The sequence below is a fragment of the Ursus maritimus genome, unplaced genomic scaffold (genome assembly GCF_017311325.1).
Source record: "Ursus maritimus isolate PB19 unplaced genomic scaffold, ASM1731132v1 scaffold_3, whole genome shotgun sequence".
In the NCBI taxonomy this organism is placed as follows: domain Eukaryota; kingdom Metazoa; phylum Chordata; class Mammalia; order Carnivora; family Ursidae; genus Ursus; species Ursus maritimus.
Genome location: NW_024425563.1, coordinates 31,762,690 through 31,787,836, shown reverse-complemented (window position 1 = coordinate 31,787,836; position 25,147 = coordinate 31,762,690). Strand labels below are relative to the sequence as shown.

Sequence of the window (25,147 nt, the reverse complement as noted above, 5' to 3'; positions counted from 1 at the left end):
CACTGACTTTATCAGCTGTGTAGACCAAAGAGAATTTCAAGAGACTGAATCCCAAGAGGGAAAAAAAAAAGGCCCCTAACATTGTGGCTCAATAAATTGGTAGATTGTTGTAAGTTTTCAGGCTTACACATATATAATGAGCAAGCACAGTGCCTGGCAAATAATAGGTGTTAAGTGACTGTTAGCTATTCTGATCCTATTTCCATCTGATCTTCGCCTGGCCCTCTCTTAAATGTTGGTGTTTGCCCTTACAATAAGTCCTATTTTACTACTTCTTCCTGGGAAATTTCATGCAACCTCTTGGCTCTAACTCACACCACGATGCTGTGACTCCCAAATCTGCCTGTCAGCTCCCTACCTGACATCTCAGCATGGATGAGCACCTTTTTCCATAGTCACTTTCTCTGCCCCAATGCACACAGCTGTCCTGTGTTCCTAATTCCAGCAAATGCCATCAGCACCTTCTAGGTGCCCAGTGCCAAGACCTGGGACTTATTCTTCACTCCTGATTTCTTCACCTCTCTCCACCTATCAAGTCCTGTTAATGCCATGTCCTGCAAGTATCTAGAATGCTTCCATCCCCATCTGATACCACTACTAACTCTCTGTGGATGTTTGAAATAGGCTTCTACCTGGTTTCCTTCTCATTGGCTTCCTACAGTTCAGTCTGCTCTTTGTAGCTCTGGTGATCATTCTTAACCTTAACTCTCTGAATCACTTGTTTCTTCCCTTCCCAGAGTTCTTTGTCATCCTTAAAACTAAGTCCACCCTGCTCAAGGTGGCTTCCAAGGTCCTTCATGGTTTGATCTTTGCTTGCCTCTCTAAACTCATGCCCCAGCCTCCCCCTGCTTACCATGATCCAATTCCTCTAAAGCACCATGTGCTCTCTGACCTCCAGAGGCTTTTTCTCATGCTGCTCTCTGTACCTTCACTTCCTGCTCCTCCTCATCATTCAAGTCTCTTCTTACACATCCCTTCTTCTGGCAACCTCCCCTGATGCTCCAGCCCTGAGGAGGAGCCCCTCCTCGCTGTGCCCTGTACCCTCAGCCCTTCCGTAGCATTCTTCACACAGGAGAGACTCACCTCGTAACTTGTCCACGTTCCCCATCCCCTCAAGGCAGGAATGCTGTCCCATTCGCTGCAGTATTTCCAGTGCTTACAGTACTGTTGGGATGTGGATGGTGGTCAGTAAATATTGGTTGATTGAACGAATACATAAATGGCTTAATTCATTTGTTTAAATGAATAAACCAGTGATTCACGTGTGAAATATCATGAAGATAACCTTGTGATTGGTATACAACAGGTGTTGCCATTAGTAGTGAGCACACTGAGCCTTGAGAAGTCTCAGGGGCTTGGTGGAGGCTGGAACAGCTGCTCCTTGGACTTCTGGTTCACAGGCTTTTACTGCAGTGAGCTTTTTAGTTGTCCCTAGTCTCAGCAGTGCATCTGTTGGTTTTAGAATGAAGGCTTTTTTGGTAATTGTTTGCTTTTTCGATAACTTATAACATAGTTCTCTTCCTAACACATTGATAGTCAGGTAAGTTGTTTTAAAGAGCAAGCTAAATAGGAGACACTGTGGCCTTTTAAGTTGAAAATCTGCCCTGGAAAACCTGCAGAGCAACAAAAGGAGTGCCTAGAAGGGTTGAGAGTGTCTATTTTTATAACTGCCTGCTAATGGACTGTTTGGTCCAACCACAGTTCACTTTTCTGGTTCCCCCCCCCCCCACCATGTTTTCATGTCACAAGAGCAAACTCTTGCTTCATAATGACATTCCAGAGTGTGGCAATAGCAGAGTCAACATTTTGAAGAAAATGTCTGGTCCCTTACAGACTGGAGTACATTTTTTTTTTAGTTTGATGTCACGAAACAAAATCTTTTCCTTGTAAATATAGGACTTTTCAGCTCCACTGCATAAAAGTGGCAAATTCTTTTGTTGTAAAGTTTTTATATCCGTAAACTGTTGATGCTTTTATTTATTTTTCAGGCCAAGTTGGAATAAAACTAATTAGAAATGTTTGGATTCTAGTAAATTTTAATTTACTTTGCTTGGACAGAGATAAGCTAAAATTTGTATTTATTTTAAATCTACTGAAAAATAATTTGTGATATATATCAATAACATTATATCAGGAATATATATGGATATATTAATGTATATATATTAACATATAAAGAATTCTACTAAATTACTAAATTAAATTATCTCTGTGGTAATTACCTTTTAAATCTTTTTTTTTTCCTCACAGCACTTTGAACAGTAATTTCTCACTTATTATTTTTCTCCCCACCTGGTCCATGAATTTCTGCAAGGCAGGGCCTAGTGTTATTCATCTTTGAATCCCTGGTCTGCCATAGTACCTAGAATTTAATAAACCCTCATTAAGAGCCTATTAAAGAATGCATGACTGAGCAGTCATTTACATTCAAATAATCTTTAGGCTAATTTAAACCATTCTTCCAACACATAAAGTTGGTTACACCTAGAGTTATGGTAATAACTTTGTATCTTTTCGAAAACAATTATTAGTCTGTCTTGCTTCCTATTTTCTCTCCAAAACCTACCACAGTATCTGATGGAAAATAGGTAATTAAACTTGTCAAATGTTCACTTACTTCAAAACTTACAGCTTTACTAACTCCTGTTGATCTCTCTCTGGTGAATGTGATTTGATTTTTTTTTTTTTTACTGTACTTGATAGTGAGTAAAACAGTGAGATAGGAATGTTGCCGAATAGACTCTAGATTGGTCTGTCTCACTGTCATTTATTTTTAATAATTTTGTTCTCCAAATATTGACGGTGATAAATATTTAAGTACTTAATTATTTACTTAAGAAGTAGCTTCATTTGGGAAAGCACACAAACAAAATATAATACAGCAAGATGGCTTGGGAAAGGAATGTATGATTGGTGTGGAGATTGAGGAAGACTACTGTATATGTCACTACATTTTCACCAATTTCTCAACCTCGTTTTTAGAGGTGTGATGTAAATGAATAATGTTGCAGTACTTCCTGCTAATGTACTTCCCAAGGCAACTTGTGAACCCAAAATCTTACAAATCTTGTCATACCAGGGTAGTGTCAGGACCTGGCCCCTGCCCTTGGGATTTCCCAAGTTCTAGTAGTTAGGATGGATTAGGTACTTACCTTGCCTCGCTGTGTGGCAACCTCTTTCCAGAAATTATCTCACTTAATCTGTGGTATAGTCCTTTGAAGTACATACTATTAATTTTCCCCGTTTTTTTCAAGTGTGGTAAATGAGACTTACAGTAACACACCTGATACCATCAGCAAATGAGTGGAGAAGTGCAGATGCGAAGCCACTTCTGTTTGACTTCAGAACCCCAATCTTTAACCAGTACTTTTATTTTTTTAACTGAAGTATAACTGACATATAACACTGCATTAGTTTCAAGCATAGAACGTAATGATTCGATAATTGTATACAATGTGAAACGATCACCGTGATAAGCCTTGTTAACATCCATCTAATCTGTACTTTTCCTGATGGTTACTTTGACTTTAAAGTTTTTTTTAAAAAATCCTTACCAGTGTTAAGGAACTTCTAATTTTATACTTCTATTTTTAAGGGATTTTATGAAGTCTTAAAGATGAGAAAAAGAAAGCACACGAACAGGGGAAGTGGATTGTCTTAGATGGCACTCTATATTGGCAGAACAAAATCAGCACTTGTTCACTTATCATTTGTCATTCTTTTTTTTTTTTTTAAGATTTATTTATTTATTTGGAAGAGAGAGAGACAGAGATAGTGAGAGAGAGCACAGGTAGGGAGAAGAGGGAGAAGCAGGCTCCCCGCTGAGCAGGGAGCCTGATGCGGGACTCCATCCCAGGACCCCGGGATCATGACCCGAACTGAAGGTGGATGCTTAACGACCCGAGCCACCCAGGCACCCTGTCATTCTTAAGTTTAGATTCATTTTTGTGTTCATCAAAACCATGTTTGGTTTTTTGTTTTGTTTTGGTTTTTTTGGCCAGTATTTTAGGGGCTCAGTACATACTTGAACAAATGAAGGAATGTCGAGGCTGACAGCACGCGGTATTGTCACTAGGGGCATAGAGCTAAAGAGCATATGTTTTTACCCTCAAGAAGTAGTCTAACAGGGGAAACTTACACAAATACTACCATGGCTAGGTGCCTGACTAGGATGATCCAGAATATTCAGAAGGGTACGTCACGGTGTATAAGGAACTATAATCTGTTTGGTGCTGCTGGAATGAAGGGTGGAGAAGACTCGATTCTGGATGCTGTTTATGTCACATGAGAGAGCTCAGTTTTATTCTGTCAGGAAGAGATTTCAAACAGAGAAATGAGGTGGTCAAACCTGTATTTTAGAAGGATCCCTGGGGTGTTTGTGTGGTCAATTGACAAATCGACCACTTGGGATTTACAGTGTGAAGCTGAAGGGATAATCATGGCCGCCGCAATGGGGCTAGCTCGGAGAAGAATTTAAGAAGTATTTGGAATATGGCCAGGGCTAGACATAAAGATTTGAAAAATCATTAGCTTATTAGTGGTCATCTATACCCTAAGAATGGATGAGTTCTCAGAAGGAGAATTTGGAGAGTTAGGGGTGAGGAAGACTAATATTCAAGGGACAGGAAAAGGGAGAGCTGCCCACGCATGATAATACGTGGTCATAGAGTATGTAGCTTCTCATAAGTCAAGGAATAGACGTTCAAAGAAGGAAAAAATGTTCCCTGTTGTGAGGCAGTGGAGGCAACAGACACACACTAATTTTTCTGAGATTTCTACAAAGGGGGTAGATACAGATTAATAGCTAAAGGAGAGCCCGGAGGTAAGTGATGGGAGAGACTGCTGAGGTTCACAGGCTGAAACCAAGAAAAAACAAAAAGATGAAGATGGAAAGAAAGAACACAGGTCCTCTGACTCCTACACAGCGTCTTTATTCATATTCTCGGATCCTTGGATATGAAAGTAGTTTTACAGTTGAGTTTTCCAGGATACACCAGAGTAATCCCCCTTGTCTAATTAATATGTTCGCATTCCCTACCTTCTCAGAAACTCTTTTCAAAAGTAATGAATTTTCACAAAGTGAGATTACTTTAATGAGAGCCCAGTCAAGGAAAGAAGTATCACCTGCAATACTGTCACGGGCACACAGTTAGAATTTGCTGATCAAACATGGTGATATGGGCCATCTATAAATTCATCACTGAAGTCAGGAGTCTTTTCTAAAGCCAGTATCCCATTCTGCCTGTAATACAATTAGTATTATATCTTCCTTCCTAATACTAAATCCCAGATTCTCCAAGAGCAGGGACAGTGATCCATGTATCTCTTTGGCCCTCAAACTCTCGGGAATATTTGGCAAAAAATAAGAATTTATGCACACTTATCTGAATAAGTGATAAGAGCCAAGCTTTCATCATTTTTGTCTTATTTTGAAAAAATTTGTTTCTATATCTTGTTCACATTTTCACCTTACTATTTCCTATCTAGCTTAAAAAAAATAAGCCTTAACACAACTCTCATATTCCACCTCAAGATCTAAGCACCTTTAAATCCCTTAATTATATACCACTATTTTAATTCTTCCTTTTTACTTCATAGTTTCATCAATTTCTTTAAAAAAAAGTTTTTATGAATTGAAGAAGCTCCCCATTGATTCTTTTCTGCTACCTTTCATGTTCTATTATGACAGAGTAGGGAATGGAAGGTAGAATATAGGAATCTGTTGTGATATAGCAAATAACTGCATTTTATACATATTATCTTTTCTAGCATGTGTTCAATTGTGTTGTGATTATTAGTGTATGTCTTTATAAATCCTGAGCCTTGCAGGGGCCATGTACCATTTATCATTTTTTTGATCCCTGTGTGGAGCACCTGGCACAGAAAAGCACTCACTGAAAACTTCCTGAGTGAAGGACAGAGCTGAAACAAGGCTTAGGCGTATTCTTTAGAGCTGCCGAGATTATACGTAGACTTTTGTTAAATCAAACCCAAATGGCAGGAGCGGTGGGTTGTTGATGTGAAATTTAAACTTTCAGCCTCTCGAGTGTCTTTAACCTTGTGGTATCTAAATTGCCCTTTTAAGCACCATGTTTTCCCCCTCTTTCTTTTCTGCAGGTTGGACTCAAATCTGTGATAGAGCAGTTTCCTGGGAAGCTCGATTTTGTCCTGGTGGATGGGGGTTACGTCCTAAGCCACGGCCACAAGCAGTTGATGTGCTTGGCCAGATCTGTTCTCAGTAAAGCAAAGATCTTGCTGCTTGATGAACCCAGTGCTCATTTGGATCCAATGTGAGTTTCAGAATTCCTACTATTAATAACACAACGGGAGCAGAACTTTGACGCCTACTTCATATTGACACAAATTCCCATTAGGCATGTCTGCAAGTGGAGGAGTGCCCCCCGCCCCCAGATATGAAATGATTGCCCAGTGGAAAAGTTACTATTTGACATGAACACAAGTGCTTATTTCCTGGTATAAGAGCCCTGCATGCTCTTCTGAGTGTAATTTTGGAATTTCATACAAACTCTCCCCCTTGTCAACACATGATGAAATATTTAGTTACATAGGCATAACCTGATTCTTATGATTTTCCTTTCTATGCCATTTATACGATAAGAAATTTTTATAGCACAAAAGAACCATTCGTGATTCCACATGAGAATAAAATGTACTCATGAAATTTTCTTCAACATATCTGTCCTGTTCATTTATGGAAACTTAGAATCTACCCCATGGTTGGAAAGCTGATTGTGGCCAACTCTGTATCAGCACTATAGTAATAAAAGTATTTTAAAAAAGATAAGTAATTCAAAGAACTAAATTGATAGGACAGTAGGTATGTCATCAAGGTTAAAGGCAGATTATTGACATTCTGTGATGTTACATGTGGTATTTTCTTTCTTTTCTAGAACATACCAAATCATTCGAAGAACCCTAAAACAAGCATTTGCAGATTGCACAGTAATCCTCTCTGAACACAGGATAGAAGCTATGTTGGAATGTCAGCGATTTTTGGTGAGCTTATAATTTGCCTAAGATCTCATTTCTCCTTTAAATCTTGTTAACCATATCTTATACAGGAGTTCCTGCAAATCACAACACAACAATGTGCAAGTTCTTCCTTAAAATAAGTGTCACACAGCCATCCAGCTGTGCTCAAAATAGCTGCACAAATTTGAGCTCTGAGGTGAGGTCGGAATCCAGTAAATCTCAAATAGCAGCATGTTATTAAGTTACATTAATAAATTGAAACATCTATACATTCGAATCCTTTATTTGGGGATCAAGTCATAATAAAGTCTAAGTCCTGATGCTTTTAATAACTAATCTCCCTTGGATGGGGTCCAGCACAGGCCTGCATTGTCTTGCAATCCGATGTGTGGTTTTAATGCAATAGTTTGAAAGACTCATTTCATTCTTCTAGTCATTATTTGGAGCTCAGGTAAGTGCCTTTCCCATCCACCTTCTTATTGTGCTTTCAAAACTGTCACAGATTCTTTCAAGTGATGTTTACAAATTCCCTGGGGTTTAGTCACAAGGAAGTTCTGAGGATGATGTAGTGCGTCATTTCTGTCAAGGCCTTTGAGGCTCCTGGAAGTAAATGCTTTTCTTACTGAAGGGTTGTTATTACCAATAAGCTTCAAGTGACAAATTAGGGGGCCAGCCCAGAGCCCCTTGCCCTGCTGTGGCCAGGTTCAGGAGATTGGGGAAAGCCCTTCTATCGTCTGGCCTCAGGTTTGCTCCACTTGAACAAGTGAAGGAGGCATGTTCAACTCAGGCACGTCCTGACCCATGTGGAGTTGTTGAGCTTCAAGCCTCCTGTTGAAGAGGCTCAAGTCTTTATCATGCTGTGAATTTACGTTCATTTTTAAGGTCGTATGTGAGGATCTATCAAAGATCTTTCTGGCTTACCAAGCAATGTTAGTTCCTTTAAAGTTCTCTGAAGAAGCATATTGCTCAGTACTATACCAATTCAAACAAACAAACAAAACTCTTCCAGCTGCTAAGTAGAAAATTATAGCTAATTTCCCAAATGGCTAAGCTCCGTAAAGCAAGAGGACTCCGCAGTGAAATGAGATATCTGACTGTTCAGACCGCCAGCCTCTGGACACCTTGTTTTCTTTTTGGCTTTTCTCTTCCTCTGAGCCTCTGCGAGTTTCTGTCCTTGCTCTCGTCCACCCCGCCTTCTGTCCGAGACCTCACTAATGGCCACTTCCCTAGGTCATAGAGGAGAGCAAGGTGCGGCAGTACGATTCCATCCAGAAGCTGCTGAGCGAGAAGAGCCTCTTCCGGCAGGCCATCAGCCCCTCGGACCGGCTGCGGTTCCTCCCACACCGGAGCTCCAGCAAGCACAGGTCTCGATCCAAGATCGCTGCTCTGAAGGAGGAGACAGAGGAAGAGGTGCAAGAAACAAGGCTCTAGAGGGCGCTACAAATACTGGCACCGGATGATCGCGTATGAAATTGGAGGAGAACACAGTTTCTGCTTCAGAAAACAAGGATGAGTAATGTTTATTTTTAAAAGGGAGAATTTTGATAAGAGGAAAGAAGGACGCTCGGATGGGTCTGGATACATGGCTTCCTGGCAGTGGTCAAATTGTGTGAAAGGTACTTCACATCCTTGAAGATTTACCACTTGTGTTTGCAAGCCAGATCTTCCTGAAAACTTTTTCCTTTTGGTAGTAATTGGAAAGGTGGCTGCCCACGTCAGCCAGCGTAATCGTTCAACTTACTGTGTAGTGAGGCTTGCTAATGTGTATTGTTGGAGGACAACTGTAATCCTACTAGTTAGAGATATGATTAAGTAAAGATAGTTGGAAACTTTAGTGGTTTATGTAAGTTTATATCCCTTTGCCTCTACTCTTCCCAAGATATTTAAAAACACAACTCTATCGTCTATTACGCAGACTGTTCTGATTTGAAGCAAGTATTAGCATGCTGCAAAAGTCACAAGTCAGCTCGTCTAAATACATACCATATAACATCTAGGTATCAGGAGAGAGAACTTCCTGATCTGGGAAATCTGTGTTAATACCACTCACTGCTTTACCAAAAATCCAAACAATTCAGACAATTAGAATACATCCCATACCCAGGAAGAGGGCTGTTACAGTCCCACGTGGGGGACAGGATAATTCCCTCGATGCAGAAGTTGACATGACTTTCCCCAGCTTCCAGAAAGTAACAGGCTCATAAGACCTTTGAACAGAAGGATGGCTAGAAAAAAAAATGCTTAATGCAAATTGGCGCAAGAAATCCTTCTTACCCCCAGAAACTCTGGGAAAAGAGTATGTAAGCAGATAGGCTGTGGGCGCTACGGGTAGATGTACATGAAATCCAAAGATATAGGTATACATAGAGTAATGTGCAGTTTCAGGCTCGCTCTAGGCATTTCCTACTGTGTAGACTGAGCGGGGACAGATAATCAGTTAATGGGAGACACAGGAAAGAGTCAATCAATTCATTTTATATGCTTCTGTTTAAAAGTTTGTGATGCAAATAAAATTTTCTCTAGGAAATATTTATTTTAATATTTCAAACACATATAAATGGCTGTATTTTAAGATGATTATATTATGAATTATATTTGTATTAAAAGAATTTTATATTTGAAATGTTGGCTTTTTATGGCACTAGCTATTTTTATGATATGTTAAAACTGAAGGAAAAAGGACTGGGGGGCTATTGACCAGGGGTTATGAATTACCTTGATGGTGTAGAGAGAAGCATTGGGGCTCACAAAGATTTGCACATCTGTATGATCCCTGCCAGCGCACAGGCTCCCTCTTAGAAAATCGTACCACAAAATCTGACCGCTCCTATCAAAGACACATGCCTTCCCAACTCCAAACTAACTGTTGAGATTGCATTCTATTTATTACTGTAAGAAAATATCATGTGCCAATAAAATCCATATATTTGTGTGAAACTTCGCTGTCTTCAGATGTGTTCATTAATCATGTCTCTTTGATCTCTTACTTCAGCCTTTAAGGGTCTTGGAACACAAAACACGAATCATTTCTTTAAATACAGCTTCTTGAGAATTCCACATAAATTAAGATGCTCTTAGGGGCACCTGGGTGGCTCAGTCGGTTAAGTGTCTGCCTTCAGCTCAAGTCATGATCCCAGGGTCCTGGGATCAAGACCTCCATTGGGCTCCCTGCTCAGCGGGGAGTCTGCTTCTCCCTCTGCCCCTCACTCATGCTCTCTCTCTCTCTCAAATAAATAAATTAAAAAGTCTTTAAAAAATTAAGATGCTCTTAAAAAATAATTTCTTTTTAAAAATTGTGGTAAAAGATACATTACCTAAAATTTAGCATTTTTGAGTGTACCATTCTGTCGGCTTCCATACATTCCCATTGTGGTACAGTCATCCTTACCATCCCTCCACAGAACTTTTTTCATCTTGCAAAACTGAAACGGAAGCCATTCAACAAAAACTTCCCTTTTTCCCTCCTCCCAATCCTAGGCAAACTTGCTCCATTCCACCTTTTGTCTCTATGAATGTGACGACTCTAAGTATCTCATGTGAGTGAAATCATAGAATGTTTGTTCTTTTGCAACTGGCTTTTCTCACTTATCATGTCTTCACAGTTCATCATCTTGCAGCATATGTCAGTTTCCTTACTTTCTAAAGCTGAGTATTCCACTGCATGTATGGACCACATTGTGTTTATTCACTTGTCAACTTTAGTTGCTTTCACCTTTTGACTATGTTGAATAACGCTTTTATGAACAGGGGTGTACAAATACCTTTTTGTGTTCCCCGCTTTCATGCCTTTGGACACATTTGAGGTTATTTTGTTTTAAAGTTGAGACTAATAGAATACAAAAGATGTATATTCTGCAAGGGTCCATTTATGTATTTGAAAGCCTTTTCAAATAGTGGTAGCTATCTGATAGCTCTTCCATGAGCAAATCTCATCAAGGGAAGTAGTATTCCTGGAAGCTGAGTGGTTTCTCTTTGTTTAAGTCCGTGTGTTTAACTGATGAGGCTTCCTAGGTTCCCCTTTCTTCCTTGCAGAGTTTCTTCATGTCAGATGCAGGGGCCAGGGTGTGGTAGATAGAAAGTAGACCCCTACCAAGTCCTCCAACCTTGTCTTTCCTTATTTGGAGAGGTTTGTTTTCACACATGACCCCAAGAGGGCAGTCTCAGAGCATGCTCTATTCTAATCATTCTAATTTTTTTTTTTAATTAGTATACGTTATATTTTAGTGCAGTTTTTAGTTCACAGCAAAATAGAGCAAAAGGTACAGAGTCCGAATAAACTCCTTGCACCCCCATATATACAACCTCCCCCCGTCAACATTCCACACTAGAGGGGTACATTTTTTATAGTCAATATATCGTTATCACCCAAACTCCATGGTTTACATTAATGTTCACTTTTGGCAAACCCCTATTCATCGGCTCCTTCTCCCTACCCCCAGGTAACAACTGACCTTTTTACTGTTTCTGTAGTTTTGCCTTTTCTAGAATGCCATATAGTTGGAATCATACAGTATCTTCAGATGGGCTTCTCTTAGTAATATGCATTTAAATTTCCTCTTTAAGACATGGAGCCATGTCTTTTCATGGCTTGATATCTCATTTCATTTTAGTGCAGAATAATATTCCATTACCTGGATGTGCCTACTGAAGGATGTCTTGGTTGCTTCCAAGTTTTGGCAATTATGAATAAAGCTGCTGTAAACATCCTTGCGCAGGTTTTTGTGTGGATGTAAGTTTTCAACTCCTTTGGGTAAATACCAGGAGTCTTATGGTAAGAGTATGTTTAGTTTTGTTAAGAAACCATTACACTGTCTTCCAGAGTGGCTGTCCTATTTTGCATTTTCACCAGCAGTAAAGGAGAGTTCCTATTTCCCAGGCACTTTGCATTGTCAGTGTTTGGGAATTTGACCATTCTAGTGTAGATGTATAGTGGTATCTCATTGTTTTAGTCTGCATTTCCCCTATGACACATGCTGTCGAGTGTCTTTTCATATGCTAATTTCCCACTTATATATCTTCTTTGGTGGGGTTTCTGTTCTGGTCTTCTGTGCATCTTTCAATTGGGTTGTTTGTTTTGTTATTGGTGAGTTTGAAGAGTACTTTGTGTATTTTGGATAATAGTCCCTTCTCGGATGTGTCTTTTACAAATATTTTCTCCTAGTCTGTGGCTTGTCTTTTTATTCTCTTGACATTGTCTTTTGCAGAGCAGGAGTTTTAAATTTAAATGGAGTCCAGCTTATCAAGTTTTCTTTCACCGATTGTACCTCTGGTGTTGTATCTAAAAAGTCATCATCATGCCCAAGGTCATCAGGTTTTTTACTATGTTGTCTTCTACAAGTTTTACAGTTCTGCATTTTACATTTGGGTCTGCGATCCATTTTGAATTAATTTTTGTGAAGAGTGTAAGTTCTGTGTCTATTCATTTCTTAGCATGAAGATGTCTAGGTGTTCCAGCACCATTGGTGAAAACACTTTTCTCTATTGTATTGCCTTCCCTCATAGTCACAGGTAAGTTGATCATATTTATGTGGGTCTAGTTCTGGGCTCGCTGCTCTGTTCCACAGAACTACTTGTGTATTCTTTTGCCAGTACTATATTCTTGATTACTGTAGCTTTGATAGAATATCTTGAAATTGGGTAGTGTCAGTTCTTGGACTTCATTCTTCTTCATTATTGGTTAGGTATTCTAGGTCTTTATTTTTTCTCTGTAAACTTTAGAATCAGTTTGTTGATATCCACAAAATAACTTGCTGGGATTTTGATTGGGATTGTGTTGAAACTATAAATCAATTTGGGAAGAACAACAACTTGACAATATGACAATATGGAGTCTTCCTACATGACAATATGGAGTCTTCCTACCCATGAACATGGATCTCTCCTTATTTAGTTCTTTTTAGATATTATTCATCAAAATTTTCATCAAAGTTTATTATAGTTTTTCTCATATATAGATTTTATGTATATTTTGGTAGATTTGTAACTATTTCATTTTTGGAGGGCTGCTAATATAACTGGCAATGTGATTTTAATTTCTAATTCCACTTGTTTATTGCTAGAAATAGGAAAGTGATTGAATTTTGTATATTAACCTTGTATCCTGCATCCTTGCTATATAATCACTTAATAGTTTCAAGAGGGTTTTTTTTTCAATTCTTTTGAATTTTCTACATATATGATCATGTCTTCTGTGAGGAAAGACAGTTTTATTTCTTCCTTTCCAATCTGTATATATTTTTTAATTTTTATTTTTTTAGATTTATGTATTTGAAGAGAATGTGAGCCAGCATGGAGTGGGGAGGGGCAAAAGGAGAGAGGGAATCCCAAGCAGACTTCCCCCTGAGTGTGGACCCCAACGTGGAGCTCTGATCTCAAGAACCTGAGATCATGACCTGAGCTGAAATCAAGAGTCAGACACTTAACCAACTGAGCCACTCAGGGTCCCCAATCTGTGTACCTTTTATTTCCTTTTTTTGTCTTGTTCCATAGTTAGGACTTCCAGTAGGATGCTGAAAGCAATGGTGAGAGGGGACATCTTTGACTTGTTCTTGATCTTACTGGGAAAGCTGTTTCTCACCATTAAGTATGTTGGCTGTAGGGTTTTTGTGGATGTTCTTTATCAAGTTGAGGACATTCCCCTCTATTCTTACATTGCTGAGGGTTTTTATCAGGAATTGGTGTTGGATTTTGTCAAATGCTTCTTCTGTATCTATGGATATAATCACGTGGTTTTTTTCTTATTTAGCCTGTAATTTTGATAGATTACATTAATTTATTTTCTTAAAAAAATTATTTATTTTAGAGAAAGAGTGCAGGGGGTGGGGAGGGGCAGAGGGAAAGGGCGAGACAGTCTCAAGCAGACTCCACACTGAGCATGGAGCCCAACGGGGGGCTTAGTCTCATGACCCCAACATCACAACCTGAGCTGAAACCCAAGAGTTGGATGCTTAACTAACTATGCCACTCAGGCACCCTGATTACATTAATTGATTGTCAAATGCTGAACCAGCCTTGCATACCTAGGATAAGTCCCACTTGGTCATGGATTAAACTTGCTAATATTTTGTTGAACATTTTGCATCTATGTTTATGAGAGATAATGATCTATAGTTTTCTTTGTTCATTTAAGGATTAGGGTAATGATGGTTTCAAAAAATGACTTAGAAATTATCCCCTCTGCTTCTATCTTCTGAAAGAAATTGTAGAGAACTGATAGAATTTCATCCTTAAATATTTGGTAGAATTCACCAGTGAACTCATCTGGGCCTGGTGCTTTTTGTTTCAGAAAATAATTAATTATTGGGGCACCTGGGTGGCTCAGTCGGCTGAGGGTCCGACTCTTGATTTCAGCTCAGGTCATGATCTCAGGGTCCTGGGATTAAGCCCCATGTCAGGCTCTGCAATCAGTGGGGAGTCTGCTTGAGGATTCTTTCTCTGTCCCTCTGCTCCTTCACCCATTCACAACTCTCCTTCTCTCTCTCTCTCTCTCAAACAAATAAACGTTAATAAAAGAAAGTTATTAATTATCATTTCAATATCTTTAATAGACTTATTCAGATTGATGATTCTTTTTTTTTTTTAAGATTTTGTTTATTTATTTGACAGAGAGAGACAGCCAGCGAGAGAGGGAACACAAGCAGGGGGAGTAGGAGAGGAAGAAGCAGGCTCCTAGTGGAGAAGCCTGATGTGGGGCTCAATCCCAGAATGCCGGGATCACACCCTGAGCCGAAGGCAGACGCCTAATGACTGCGCCACCCAGGCGCCCCCCAGATTGATTATTGTTTTCATGTTTTAGCAGATTATATCTTTCAAGGAATTGGTCCATTTCATCTAGGTTATCAAATGTATGGGCATAGAGTTTTCCATAATATTCTTTTATTATCCTTTTAATGTCCATGGGATCAGTAGTGATTTCCCCTCTTTCACTTCTGATATTAGTGATTTATGTCCTCTCTGTTATTTTTGTAGTTAGCCTGGCTAGAGGCCTATCTACTTAATTGATCTTTACAAAGAACCAGTTTTTTGTTTTGTTGATTTACTTTATTGATCTCCTATTTTCAATTTCATTAATCTGTTTTACTTTAATTATTTTCTTTCTTCCACCTAATTTAGATTTAATATGCTCTCCTTTTTTAGTTTTCTAAGGTGGAAGCTTAGATAATTAAGTTTAGATCTTTCTTCTTCTCTAATATATTCATTCAATGCTGTAAATTTCCACCTAAGCACTACTTTTGCTTCATGCCACAAATTTTGATAAGTTGTATTTTATGTTTATACATTTCAAGATATTATTCATCTATGGGGGCGCCTGGGTGGTGCAGTCGTTAAGCATCTGCCTTTGGCTCAGGGCATGATCCTGGCGTTATGGGATCGAGCCCCACATCAGGCTCCTCTGCTATGAGCCTGCTTCTTCCTCTCCCACTCCCCCTGCTTGTGTTCCCTCTCTCGCTGGCTGTCTATCTCTGTCAAGTAAATAAATAAAACCTTTAAAAAAAAAAAGTTAAAAAAAAAAGATATTATTCATCTATGTTGAGGTTTCTTGACTCATATGTTATTTAGAAATGTAATGTTTAATCTCAAAGTATTCTGGGATTTTCCAGCTTTTTTCGTTGTTGTTGATTTCCAGTTTAATTCCATTGTGGTCTGACAACATGTAATTTCTTTTCTTTCAAATTTGTTAAGGTGTTTTATGGTTCACGATGGGATCTAACATAGTGAATTTTCCATGTGAGGTTGAGAAGAGTTTGTATTTTGTTGTTGTTGGATGAAGTATTCTATAGATATCAATTGTATCTAGTTGATTAATGGTACTATTAAGTTCTACCATGCCCGCACTGATTTTCTGTCTGCTGAATCTTTTATTTACTTTGGAGGGGTACTAAAGTCTCCATCTGTAATAGTAGATTCATCTATTTCAGTTTCTCTTTAAGTTCCATCAGTTTTTGCTTTGTGTATTTTTATGTGCTGCCATTGTTGGGCACACGTGCGTTAATGAGTAAGTTACCCTGCTATAACTTTCTTCATGCTTTTATTTTTAATCCATGTTTCTTTATATTAAAAGTAGGTTTCTTATAGATAACATATAATTGGGTCTTATTTTTTTTTCCCTCTGACAACCTCTATCTTTTAGTCAGTGTTTCTAGACCATTAAAATGTGTAATGATTATTGATATAGTTCAATTAATAGCTACTGTATTTTTTTACTATTTTCTATTGGCTATTTTTGACATTCTCACTTTTTCTTCCCTTTGTGGCTTTGAGGATTTTGTATGATTCCATTTTTTCTTTCTTAGCATATCAATTGTACTTTTTTTTTTTTAAGTGGTCATTTTGAAATTTGCAATATGTGTTTACAACTAATCCGAGTCCCCTTTAATAACACTATACCACTGCATTGGTAATACAAACACCTCAGGAAAACAAAATATTACTAATTCCTCTTTCTTGTTCCCTGTATCATTGCTGTCATTAATTTCATTTCATTTATACATAAGCATGTTTATATACGTAGTATATGTAATCAAATACATTGTTGTTACTACTTGTTGAGCAGCCTATAATTTTTTTGAGAGAGAGAGACCGTGAGCAGGGTGGAGGGGCAGAGGGAGAGGAAGAGAAAGAATCCCAAGCAGGCTCCGTGGCCAGCATGGGGCCCAAAGTGAGCTCAATCTCAGGACCCTGAGATCATGACCTGAGCTGAAATCAAGTCAGATGCTTAACTGACTGAGCCACCCAGGCACTCCCAGGCTGTAATTTTTTGATCAATTAAGAACAAGAAAAATAAGCTGTCCTTCTCTCCACCATCGTGACATGTGCAGTTGACTGTTCCTCACCGTGCCTTCTCCCAAGATTTTCAGGATCAAGTGATTCCTGGCCAAGAAACAAAAACAGAATTGTCCCATTCCCCCAGTGGATTTGGATGAAAACTGGTAACAAAATCAGGTACAACTCCAACAAGAGACATTGGAGAAGAACCAAAGCCTTGGTCTGTAAGGAATCACACATGAGACGGTATAAGTATTTATGTTGCATGAAGGTCACTTGCTTGTATCATATCACTCTGTAAATATCACTGTACTTGAACAATAGACATGTTTTATCAGAAAAATGATTTTTCTGTTACTTTGTTTCTGCACCAGTTAGGTCGATTCAGTAATAAATATGTGAGATCTTTCATTTGGAAAACAAAATAAAGAATAAGTAAAAGTTTTTATTTTACCTTTACTTATTCATTCTCTGATGTTCTTCCTTTTTTAATGTAGATCTGAGTTTCTGGCCTAAATAATTTTCCTTCTCTCTGAAGAACTTCTTTTAACATTTCTTTCAAGGTAGGTGTACTGGCTACAAATTCTCCCAATTTTTGTTTGTGTGACTGTCTTTATTTCTGCTTTACTTTTGTAGGATAGTTTTACAGAATTCTAGGTTGATGGTTTTGTTTTTTTTTCTCTCAATACTTTAAGTATTTCACTCCACTCTTCTTGCCTGCATGGTTTCTGAGGAGTAATTCTTATTTTTTTCTCCTCACAGGTTAAGTGTTTTTTCCTCTGGCATCTTTCAAGTTTGTTTTTTTTTTTAATTGGTTTTCTGCACTTTGAATATGCCTAGGTGTGGGGTGGGGTTTTTTGGCATTTATCCTGTTTGGTGTTCACTGAGCTTCCTGGACCTGCGGTTTAGGTTTTGACATTAATTTAGGGAAGTTCTCAGTCATTATTGCCTCAAATATTTCTTTTGTTTCTTTCTCTCTTTCTTCTTCTGTATTCCAGTTCCAGGTGTATTACACTTGTAATTATCCACAGTTCTTGGATATTCCCAGTTATATTTTTCCAGTCTATTTTTTCTATGCTTTTCAGTTTGGAGGTTTCTATTGTCATGTCCTCAAACTCAGGGATTCAGCCATGTTCCACCTACCAACGAGCTCGTCAAAGACGTTCTTCGTTTCTGTTACAGTGTTTTTGATCTTCAGCAATTCTTTTTGATTCTTTATTAGAATTTCCACTGGGGCGGCTGGGTGGCACAGCGGTTAAGCGTCTGCCTTCGGCTCAGGGCGTGATCCCGGCGTTCTGGGTTTGAGCCCCACATCAGGCTCCTCTGCTATGAGCCTGCTTCTTCCTCTCCCACCCCCCCTGCTTGTGTTCCCTCTCTCACTGGCTGTCTCTATCTCTGTTAAATAAATAAATAAAATCTTTAAAAAAAAAAAAAAAGAATTTCCACTTATCTGCTTACATTATCTACTTTTTCTTCTATCTTGTGTTCTTTTTTTTATTAGCGCCTTTAGGATATTAATCATAGTTTTTATGCATTCCTGGTCTGATAATTTCAACATTTCTGTCATATCTGCCTGTAGTCCTGATGCTTATTTAATCTCCTCGAAGTATGTTTTTTTGCCTTTTAGTATCCTTTGTAATATTTATTCAAAGTCATACATGATGTAGTAGGAGAAAGGAGCTTTGGTAAATAGATCTTTAGTTATGTAGTAATAACGTCTGGGAGGAGGAGAACATTCTGTAGTCCTCTAATTAGGTCTCAGTCTTTTGGTAAGCCTGTGTTTCTAGACTGCGAACTTCACTAGTGCTGCTTAGCTTTTTCTCATCTTTTAAGTGGAGTAGGACAGCTAGAATAGACTGGTATTGGATATTTCTTTTCCTCACGTAGGTTGGGCTCTGATAAAATAGTTTCTCCATAGGTAGGCCTTGGTAAGAAGAACAATGCTCTGGGTGTGTGTGTGTGTGTGTGTTTTCCAAATGGTTAGTTTAACCCTCATTCTGCTAAGAGCAAGAGGGAACTTTTACCCATTTTTACTGTGAGTACCTGTTTGAGCTCCTGAAGGTAAAACTCATGGAAGTGTGTGTTTCTCTCCTCTGAAGACTGAGTCTCCTTACAATTTTCATCTCTCAGGCTTATCCACACTGAGCCTCTAACAATTCATTAGTTATAGTTTAGGTTTTCCTAACCCGGTATTGGTTTCTACTCAGATAAGTTGTGAATCTCTGTATCCACCTGTCTGTTTCTCCAACTATGGGGTCAGCAGTTTGCCCTGTGATCTCACTTCTCTGACATATCTAAGAAGAGTTATTGTTTTTTCAGTTTCCTCAACTTTTTACTTGTTGTTAGGTTGGTTGGAGTCATGACTACTAAGCTTTGTACATATGCCAGATTTGAAAGCAGGAGTCTTTGAAGCTCATTTTGAGTTAAAGAAGAATAGAGCTTTGCAGGTAGTAGGAGTCAAATGCAAACGATATGTGACAAAAGAATCCCTAATTCTGAAAGATCACTTTAAGAAGAAAAGTACTGAAACAAGATGGAAAGTCAATGTTGGTCACCCAAGCTCCATTGCTCAGCCTAACAGTTGGCTCTTCTTTACATCAGAATTTTTTTCCCCTTTTCTTTAACATTTAAAAAAATAAGCTATTTTGGCCACAGACTTCCTACTTTTACATAATTGTTCCTATATTCAGGTTGTGAGTTGGGTTTTCCATGTCTCAGTCTTTGCCCACTCCCATCTGACACAAACTTTTTTCATTTATTTCTTAGCCCTTTTACTTTGTTCTTCCTCTTTATGAGAAAAAAAAAAAACTAACTTAAAATAAATACATTTCCTTCCAGTAACCAGGGATCTTCTAGGGCTGGGAAATTATTATGTATTAGAGTGAAAGGCTAATAAAACCCCCAATGTAAATATTTTAGTAGTTTGCTAAATAAAGAACCTCAAATACTATGTGGAAGACAATTTAGAATGAGGTTTAAAGAGCTCAATATAAAAACCTGTTTGGCCTGTTAAAACAGGTGTGGACAATCAATTCCTTATTATAAAAACTCCTTTCAGCCCGTATAAATTCAAGACAAATACATTAGGGCATGAGAACTCCAAATCAATAGGTTGGAAATTATAAGCCATCTCCAGTGTGTAGACCCAAAGAGGCCCAAGTCATTATTTGTCAATTGAAAGGGAGTTGGGGGAATTAGTATCTGTGTATTTTCTCAGAGAAGGGAGAATTCTTGGCAGAATTTTAAGGTTTATCCTTAATTCATTATGGTAAGAACACTCACTTGTTTTTTAATAACTCAGTTTCTCTAGTTGTAAAATGATATAGTGCATTGGAAAAGGTGGTCAAAATTTTTGTTTAAGTGAATATGCTAATGCTGGCCTTTAATTTCATGTAGCAAAATGAATTAATGCAGCAATAATGCTGAATAGTAACTTGGATAAAAAGTTAAAACACAATTTACACCTTCCATTCATCAAAGTATAGAATCTTCCAAAAATTTGGAATCTTCCAAACTTCCAAAATCAAAGTACAGAATGACTTTTAAGAACTGCCCCCTTGTCGATATTTGGTTCTATTTTCAGGATAACTGATTTCCCCAAAAAACACATATGCCAACTACTAAATTGAGCACAGAGAGTCACACACCAACTTAAATGAACCTGCAAGACATTTTCTCCTTAAACCATTACGGATATTGGAAATTAGAAGTTTTGGTGTATAAGCAACTCTTTAGCTATAGTCTCTCCCATTCACCTGGACTTTGATGGAATAATAGCAATTTTCTTTAATTATCAGGAATGATAGATATGCTGATAAATGGAACTAAAACTGAATTGTATTTTGATTGGCAAGTATTGGCACAAATGCTTAAAAAAATACAGAACTGTATCTTGCGATTAACTCCTATGAAATGAAAGTTGTAATTTACCAAAAACTTTAATATAAAAGAAATAAGCTTTTCCTGTTTTCTTTAAAAAAGAAAGGTTAATACACAGAGTAGAATGGTGGTTACCAGGGGCTGGTATACGATCCCAGACATTATATAATTTTAACTGTATATATCTTTAAAAGACAAGGACTTTCTCTCTTATACAACCCCCCCTTTTTTGTGACATACCCACAGTGCCATTGCCACAACTAAAAAAAGTCCTTAATATCCTTAAATACCCACTCAACATATAAATGTCAGTATCTCATTTTTTTTTCAAATATAGTCGGTCTTTGTTTTGCACAGTAGGGTGGAACTATAAAAGTGACCATGCCAAGATAACATAAATAATTTAGGGGAAAAATTATGACTGTTCCATGACCTTTAAAAATATTAAACAATCAAACATTAAAAACTCCCTTACTGTTGGATGCACATATGTAAGAAAATGAAATATCTAGTAAAACTAATATTTATTTAGTACATTGTAATTTAAAACATTAGGAACATTGAGAATTAAAGTGTTTTATTTCTTGGTAAAATACTTACCAAGAAGAGCTTCAGCAGTACTTGTCTTCTTCTGGTAGAGAGACTTCCGATATGAAGACGGCATCTCTTCTATGTCTTGGCAACTCCTTCCTAAGTTTGGATCAGCTTCCAACGTTATGAAGTATCTCCAAGATGTCACTTTCTTTGGGACATCTTTGTCCTTTCGTCACAACCCCTTTCCTCATTTACGTTCCTAAGTTTGCCTTCACTAAGTTCTTCTGGCTGCGTATCTGCAGTCTCTTGAATGGCTGCAGTGTCAACATGTCCTCTGTCGGCTTTCGTCTATAACTCGATTGAATTTCATTCCCGGCATTATAGCTTTTTGCTTCTGCTGCATTTTCATCTTTGTTGGCCAGTTGTCTCTTTTGATTCTCCAGTTTTGTAAAGTATGTAGGTTTATCACTGAGAGACAAGGAGGCAACAGAAGCACACCGTCCGCACTTTGTGAGTGTACTGAGTAACAGTTGCACAGTGACCAATCACCCACAGACTGTGAAAAAAATGATATAATTGGTTGCTGAGCATGGTGCAAATCTGTTATTTATGTAGTGATTTGTGGACTGAAAAGCTAGTGGTGACGTTTGCACTTTATGCAGTAATTCACTGTTGATAATACTGTGGTAACTGAAATTTGAACCAACAGTACAAAACATAGACTGCCTATAGTTTGTTTGAATCAAGATCCAATTAAGATTTACATATTGTGATTGGTTCATATCTCTCTTAAGTCCCTTTATAGATTATCCCTCCCTACGTTTTCTTTTTTTCTTTTTTCCATGCAGTTTACTGGTTGAAGAACGAGATTGTTTATCCTTTGCCATTTTCCACAGTCTGGAGTTTGCTATTTTCATCTCTTTAGTCTTGTTTAATAATTTACTATCCTCCATATTTCCTATAAACTGGCAGTTAGATCCAAAGGCTTCTTCTTGGGTTCTGAATTTTTTTGACACACCCTAATAGGTTTTGATAGTTGCCTTGCATTTTGGTATGAGAAGATATTCTAAGCTGATTTCTATAATCTAAGCTTACTTGCAAACATGGAATTAACCATTCCTTCAAGGAGCCCTTTCAGTGGGAAATGGTGTTTGAAGACCAAAATTTGGTCATAGAGTTGCTAAGTTGAATGGGTCCTTGGATTAGTCTTTCCGATGGATTGACCTAAGAAATAAATAAAAAATATTATAGATTTGAAGTGAGCCAAGAAATACATCTCTTGATATGTCATTTTCACATTTATATCTTTACCTCTTTTTGTATTTACTATCCTGAAAATATGTCATAAGTTTATACTATTACTTCCAATTCAAATTCTGTACTTCAGGGTTTTTGCTTACCCTCTTCTATCTTATATCTGTATTTTCTTTCTTCCATGCCAAGAATCTCAGGTCTCAACAATACCCACAATAATAAGAATTAGGATATTATATAATTTTTCACTTGTCCTATCCCATTCCAGTTTCAAAATAACAGTACAACACAACACCAACACTATGATTACTGAAGAATATTTAATTTCCTTTTTCTTATTCTCCCTCAAGTTCTTTTCATCTTTAAGGTATATTCCACCAGAGAGATACAGGCATATTACTATGCTTTAAAATCATTTGGAAGAATCCCTCTCTGTGTGATTATGCTACCAACTGGAGACATATTTAGGTTTATTTGTTTTGTTTTGTTTTGTTTTTCTTAGCTCTTTTCCCATGATTCTTTCTGATAAATTAACTGACCCAATGGTTTAGCTTATTGTGTTTCTTGTTCTGATGTTGTTACCAGCCTACTCTCAATTGCTTTCCATCTAAATCTCCATTGTTTCTGAGAGTGTCTTCAGGCTTGAGCTTCCCCCACTCTGTCCCAAATAAGGTCAGTTTTGGCAGGGGAGTGTTCTCCATCCTTATGGTGTGGCTTTCCACCTGGACAGAATCTGGGAGCCACTGCTCCAGAGCTGGGGGAAAATACAGTTTCTATTTCTCTTGGAGCTACACCCTAGCTTTATACAAAGTGTTGGGTAGGGGTCGTAGACTCTTGTCTTCTAAGCTTGCATCTCCTGGCATAGAACTTCCATGCTATGAATGAGCTGGAGTGAGGATAGTATTCTTGGCCTGCTGTACCTGGGATGATCCTCTGCCCTACAATGGGGACTCGGTGGAGGAAGGGAGCCCCTGACCCCCCTGTCGCACTCATCTGGAGGTAGCCTTTGCAACACAGAGCTGTGGGATGGGGGAATGAGAAATGTTGTTGGCCTGTACCCCTAGGAAGACACTGTGGTCTGACTGTGACCTTTGGGAAGAGGGAACCCCACCTTCTTGGCCACAACAGCTGGAGTAGAGTTTCTGTCACAGCTAGAGGAGGGAAGAGGGAGTAGATTATGGCTAACGTGCCATAGACTATGTTGTTCTACGAAGAGTTAAGAATTTTTTGAATAAATGCTTCTTCATTTGCTGTGTGCCATTAGGACAATTTCCAGAGAGTTTAAATGGTTGTTTGATAATTTTTACCAGTAATGGTTTTTTTTCACTGGGGAGCAGGTCCAAAGAGTTCCTCACTTTTGTATGCTGGAAGTTGTCCTCCAGCTTAATACTGATCCCTGTGGTTTCCAATTTTTTTTTATCTTTCACCTCCTGGGTAACTCTTTGAATCAGTTCTTTTTTTTTTTTTTAAACTATGTGCTAGTTACATTTCATATATAGTTCTCCTTTTGTTTCCCATAAAATCTAAGGAGGTTCTTTTATTGTGAGGCTCAGAGAGGTTGTAGGTCTTTCCAGAAATCACATCTCACTCCTGAATTTTGAGCCACTGGAAAATTTAGATTCATTTCTAATCAGAGGAAAGTCATCTGAGTTTGCCACACAGAGAGTCAGAGAATCATTTCCTAGTTATAGTTATGCTTTCATCTTTAGAGAGCTTACTAGCTCATCTCTGCCCTCCCCCAGTCTTAAACTGCAGAAAATCTCAGAAAAACAGAATCTCACAGCACGCTCAAGCTCATGTTTTCCAGCACAACCAAGATTCAGGATTGTGGCTCTGTCACCGATTTTTTATAGTCTTTGCTAATGTCTGAGTGCTTCCTTTTAACATATTCCAAAGTCTATAAAGATGTAATAACAAGGGATTAACCTGTATCAGTAGTTTCTCAGTCTGTTTAGTGGGCTGTTATAGGTTACTACTTGTAGTAACCTCAGAACCTATAATATGCAAAGGTGCATGTTTGACTTTGTAAGAGTGACATATCATATGCAATGTTTCCTGGTATATTTGGGTTTATTTCCATGTGCTATTTACACTCTGTGTTTTGGGGAAGGTTGGCCTAGAACATTTATTCAGCAAGGAAAGGAGATGAGAAATCCTTACCACCAGCTGGAAAATATTTGCATAACAGTGTTTCCATCTGCTATCCTTTAGGATCTGTTTAGGGAAGATAGTTCCTATTTTCTGTCTCTTAAAGATCGAGCTTTTGGACAAACTGCTGCTAGCTGCTAGGGTCTGTAAGGGCACACCCAGCTTCCCACAGAAGCCTAATCTGCATTCCCACTAGGACCACTCTGGAATAATCCCATAGGCTAACTGCCAATCTTTGGAAGGAGTTCAGAAAAACACCTTGGGGCAGGCAGTTAACTTTGCTATGGCAACCCATTTGAATTCGCCAGTGCCCAGCAGGGTGCCTTGTGCATCATGGGCGTTTAATAAATACTTGTATAAATACTTTAAATACTAAATCAACACAATTCAGAGTCAGGCTTTCCAAAAAAGGAAAATCAGCTGTGTCCTCACTGCTGGGGAGGAGACTTATTTTGAGGAAAGGGAGAGTGAAAGAGCCTCAGCTGTGGGAGTTCTAGGAGGAGGTTCAGAAAATGCTGTCCCACTAAGAACTCCTCAACTCAGTCCCTGGTAAGGTAGTGAAGTTACTCCACAG

At 38.3% G+C, this 25,147-nt stretch overlaps 1 protein-coding gene across 1 annotated transcript in view; it reads left to right on the top strand.

The window, feature by feature from the left end:
* CFTR (CF transmembrane conductance regulator) overlaps nucleotides 1-8,619 on the top strand; it is a gene marked incomplete at its 5' end in the record, with an annotated part of 136,113 nt that extends 127,494 nt beyond the window's left edge. Inside the window, 3 exons of the mRNA XM_008705799.1 lie at nucleotides 6,118-6,290; nucleotides 6,912-7,017; nucleotides 8,224-8,619. Of these exons, the coding sequence (XP_008704021.1) occupies nucleotides 6,118-6,290; nucleotides 6,912-7,017; nucleotides 8,224-8,424 (480 nt within the window). The remainder of the gene's footprint in view (nucleotides 1-6,117; nucleotides 6,291-6,911; nucleotides 7,018-8,223) is intronic.
* Nucleotides 8,620-25,147: the final 16,528 nt, after the last annotated feature.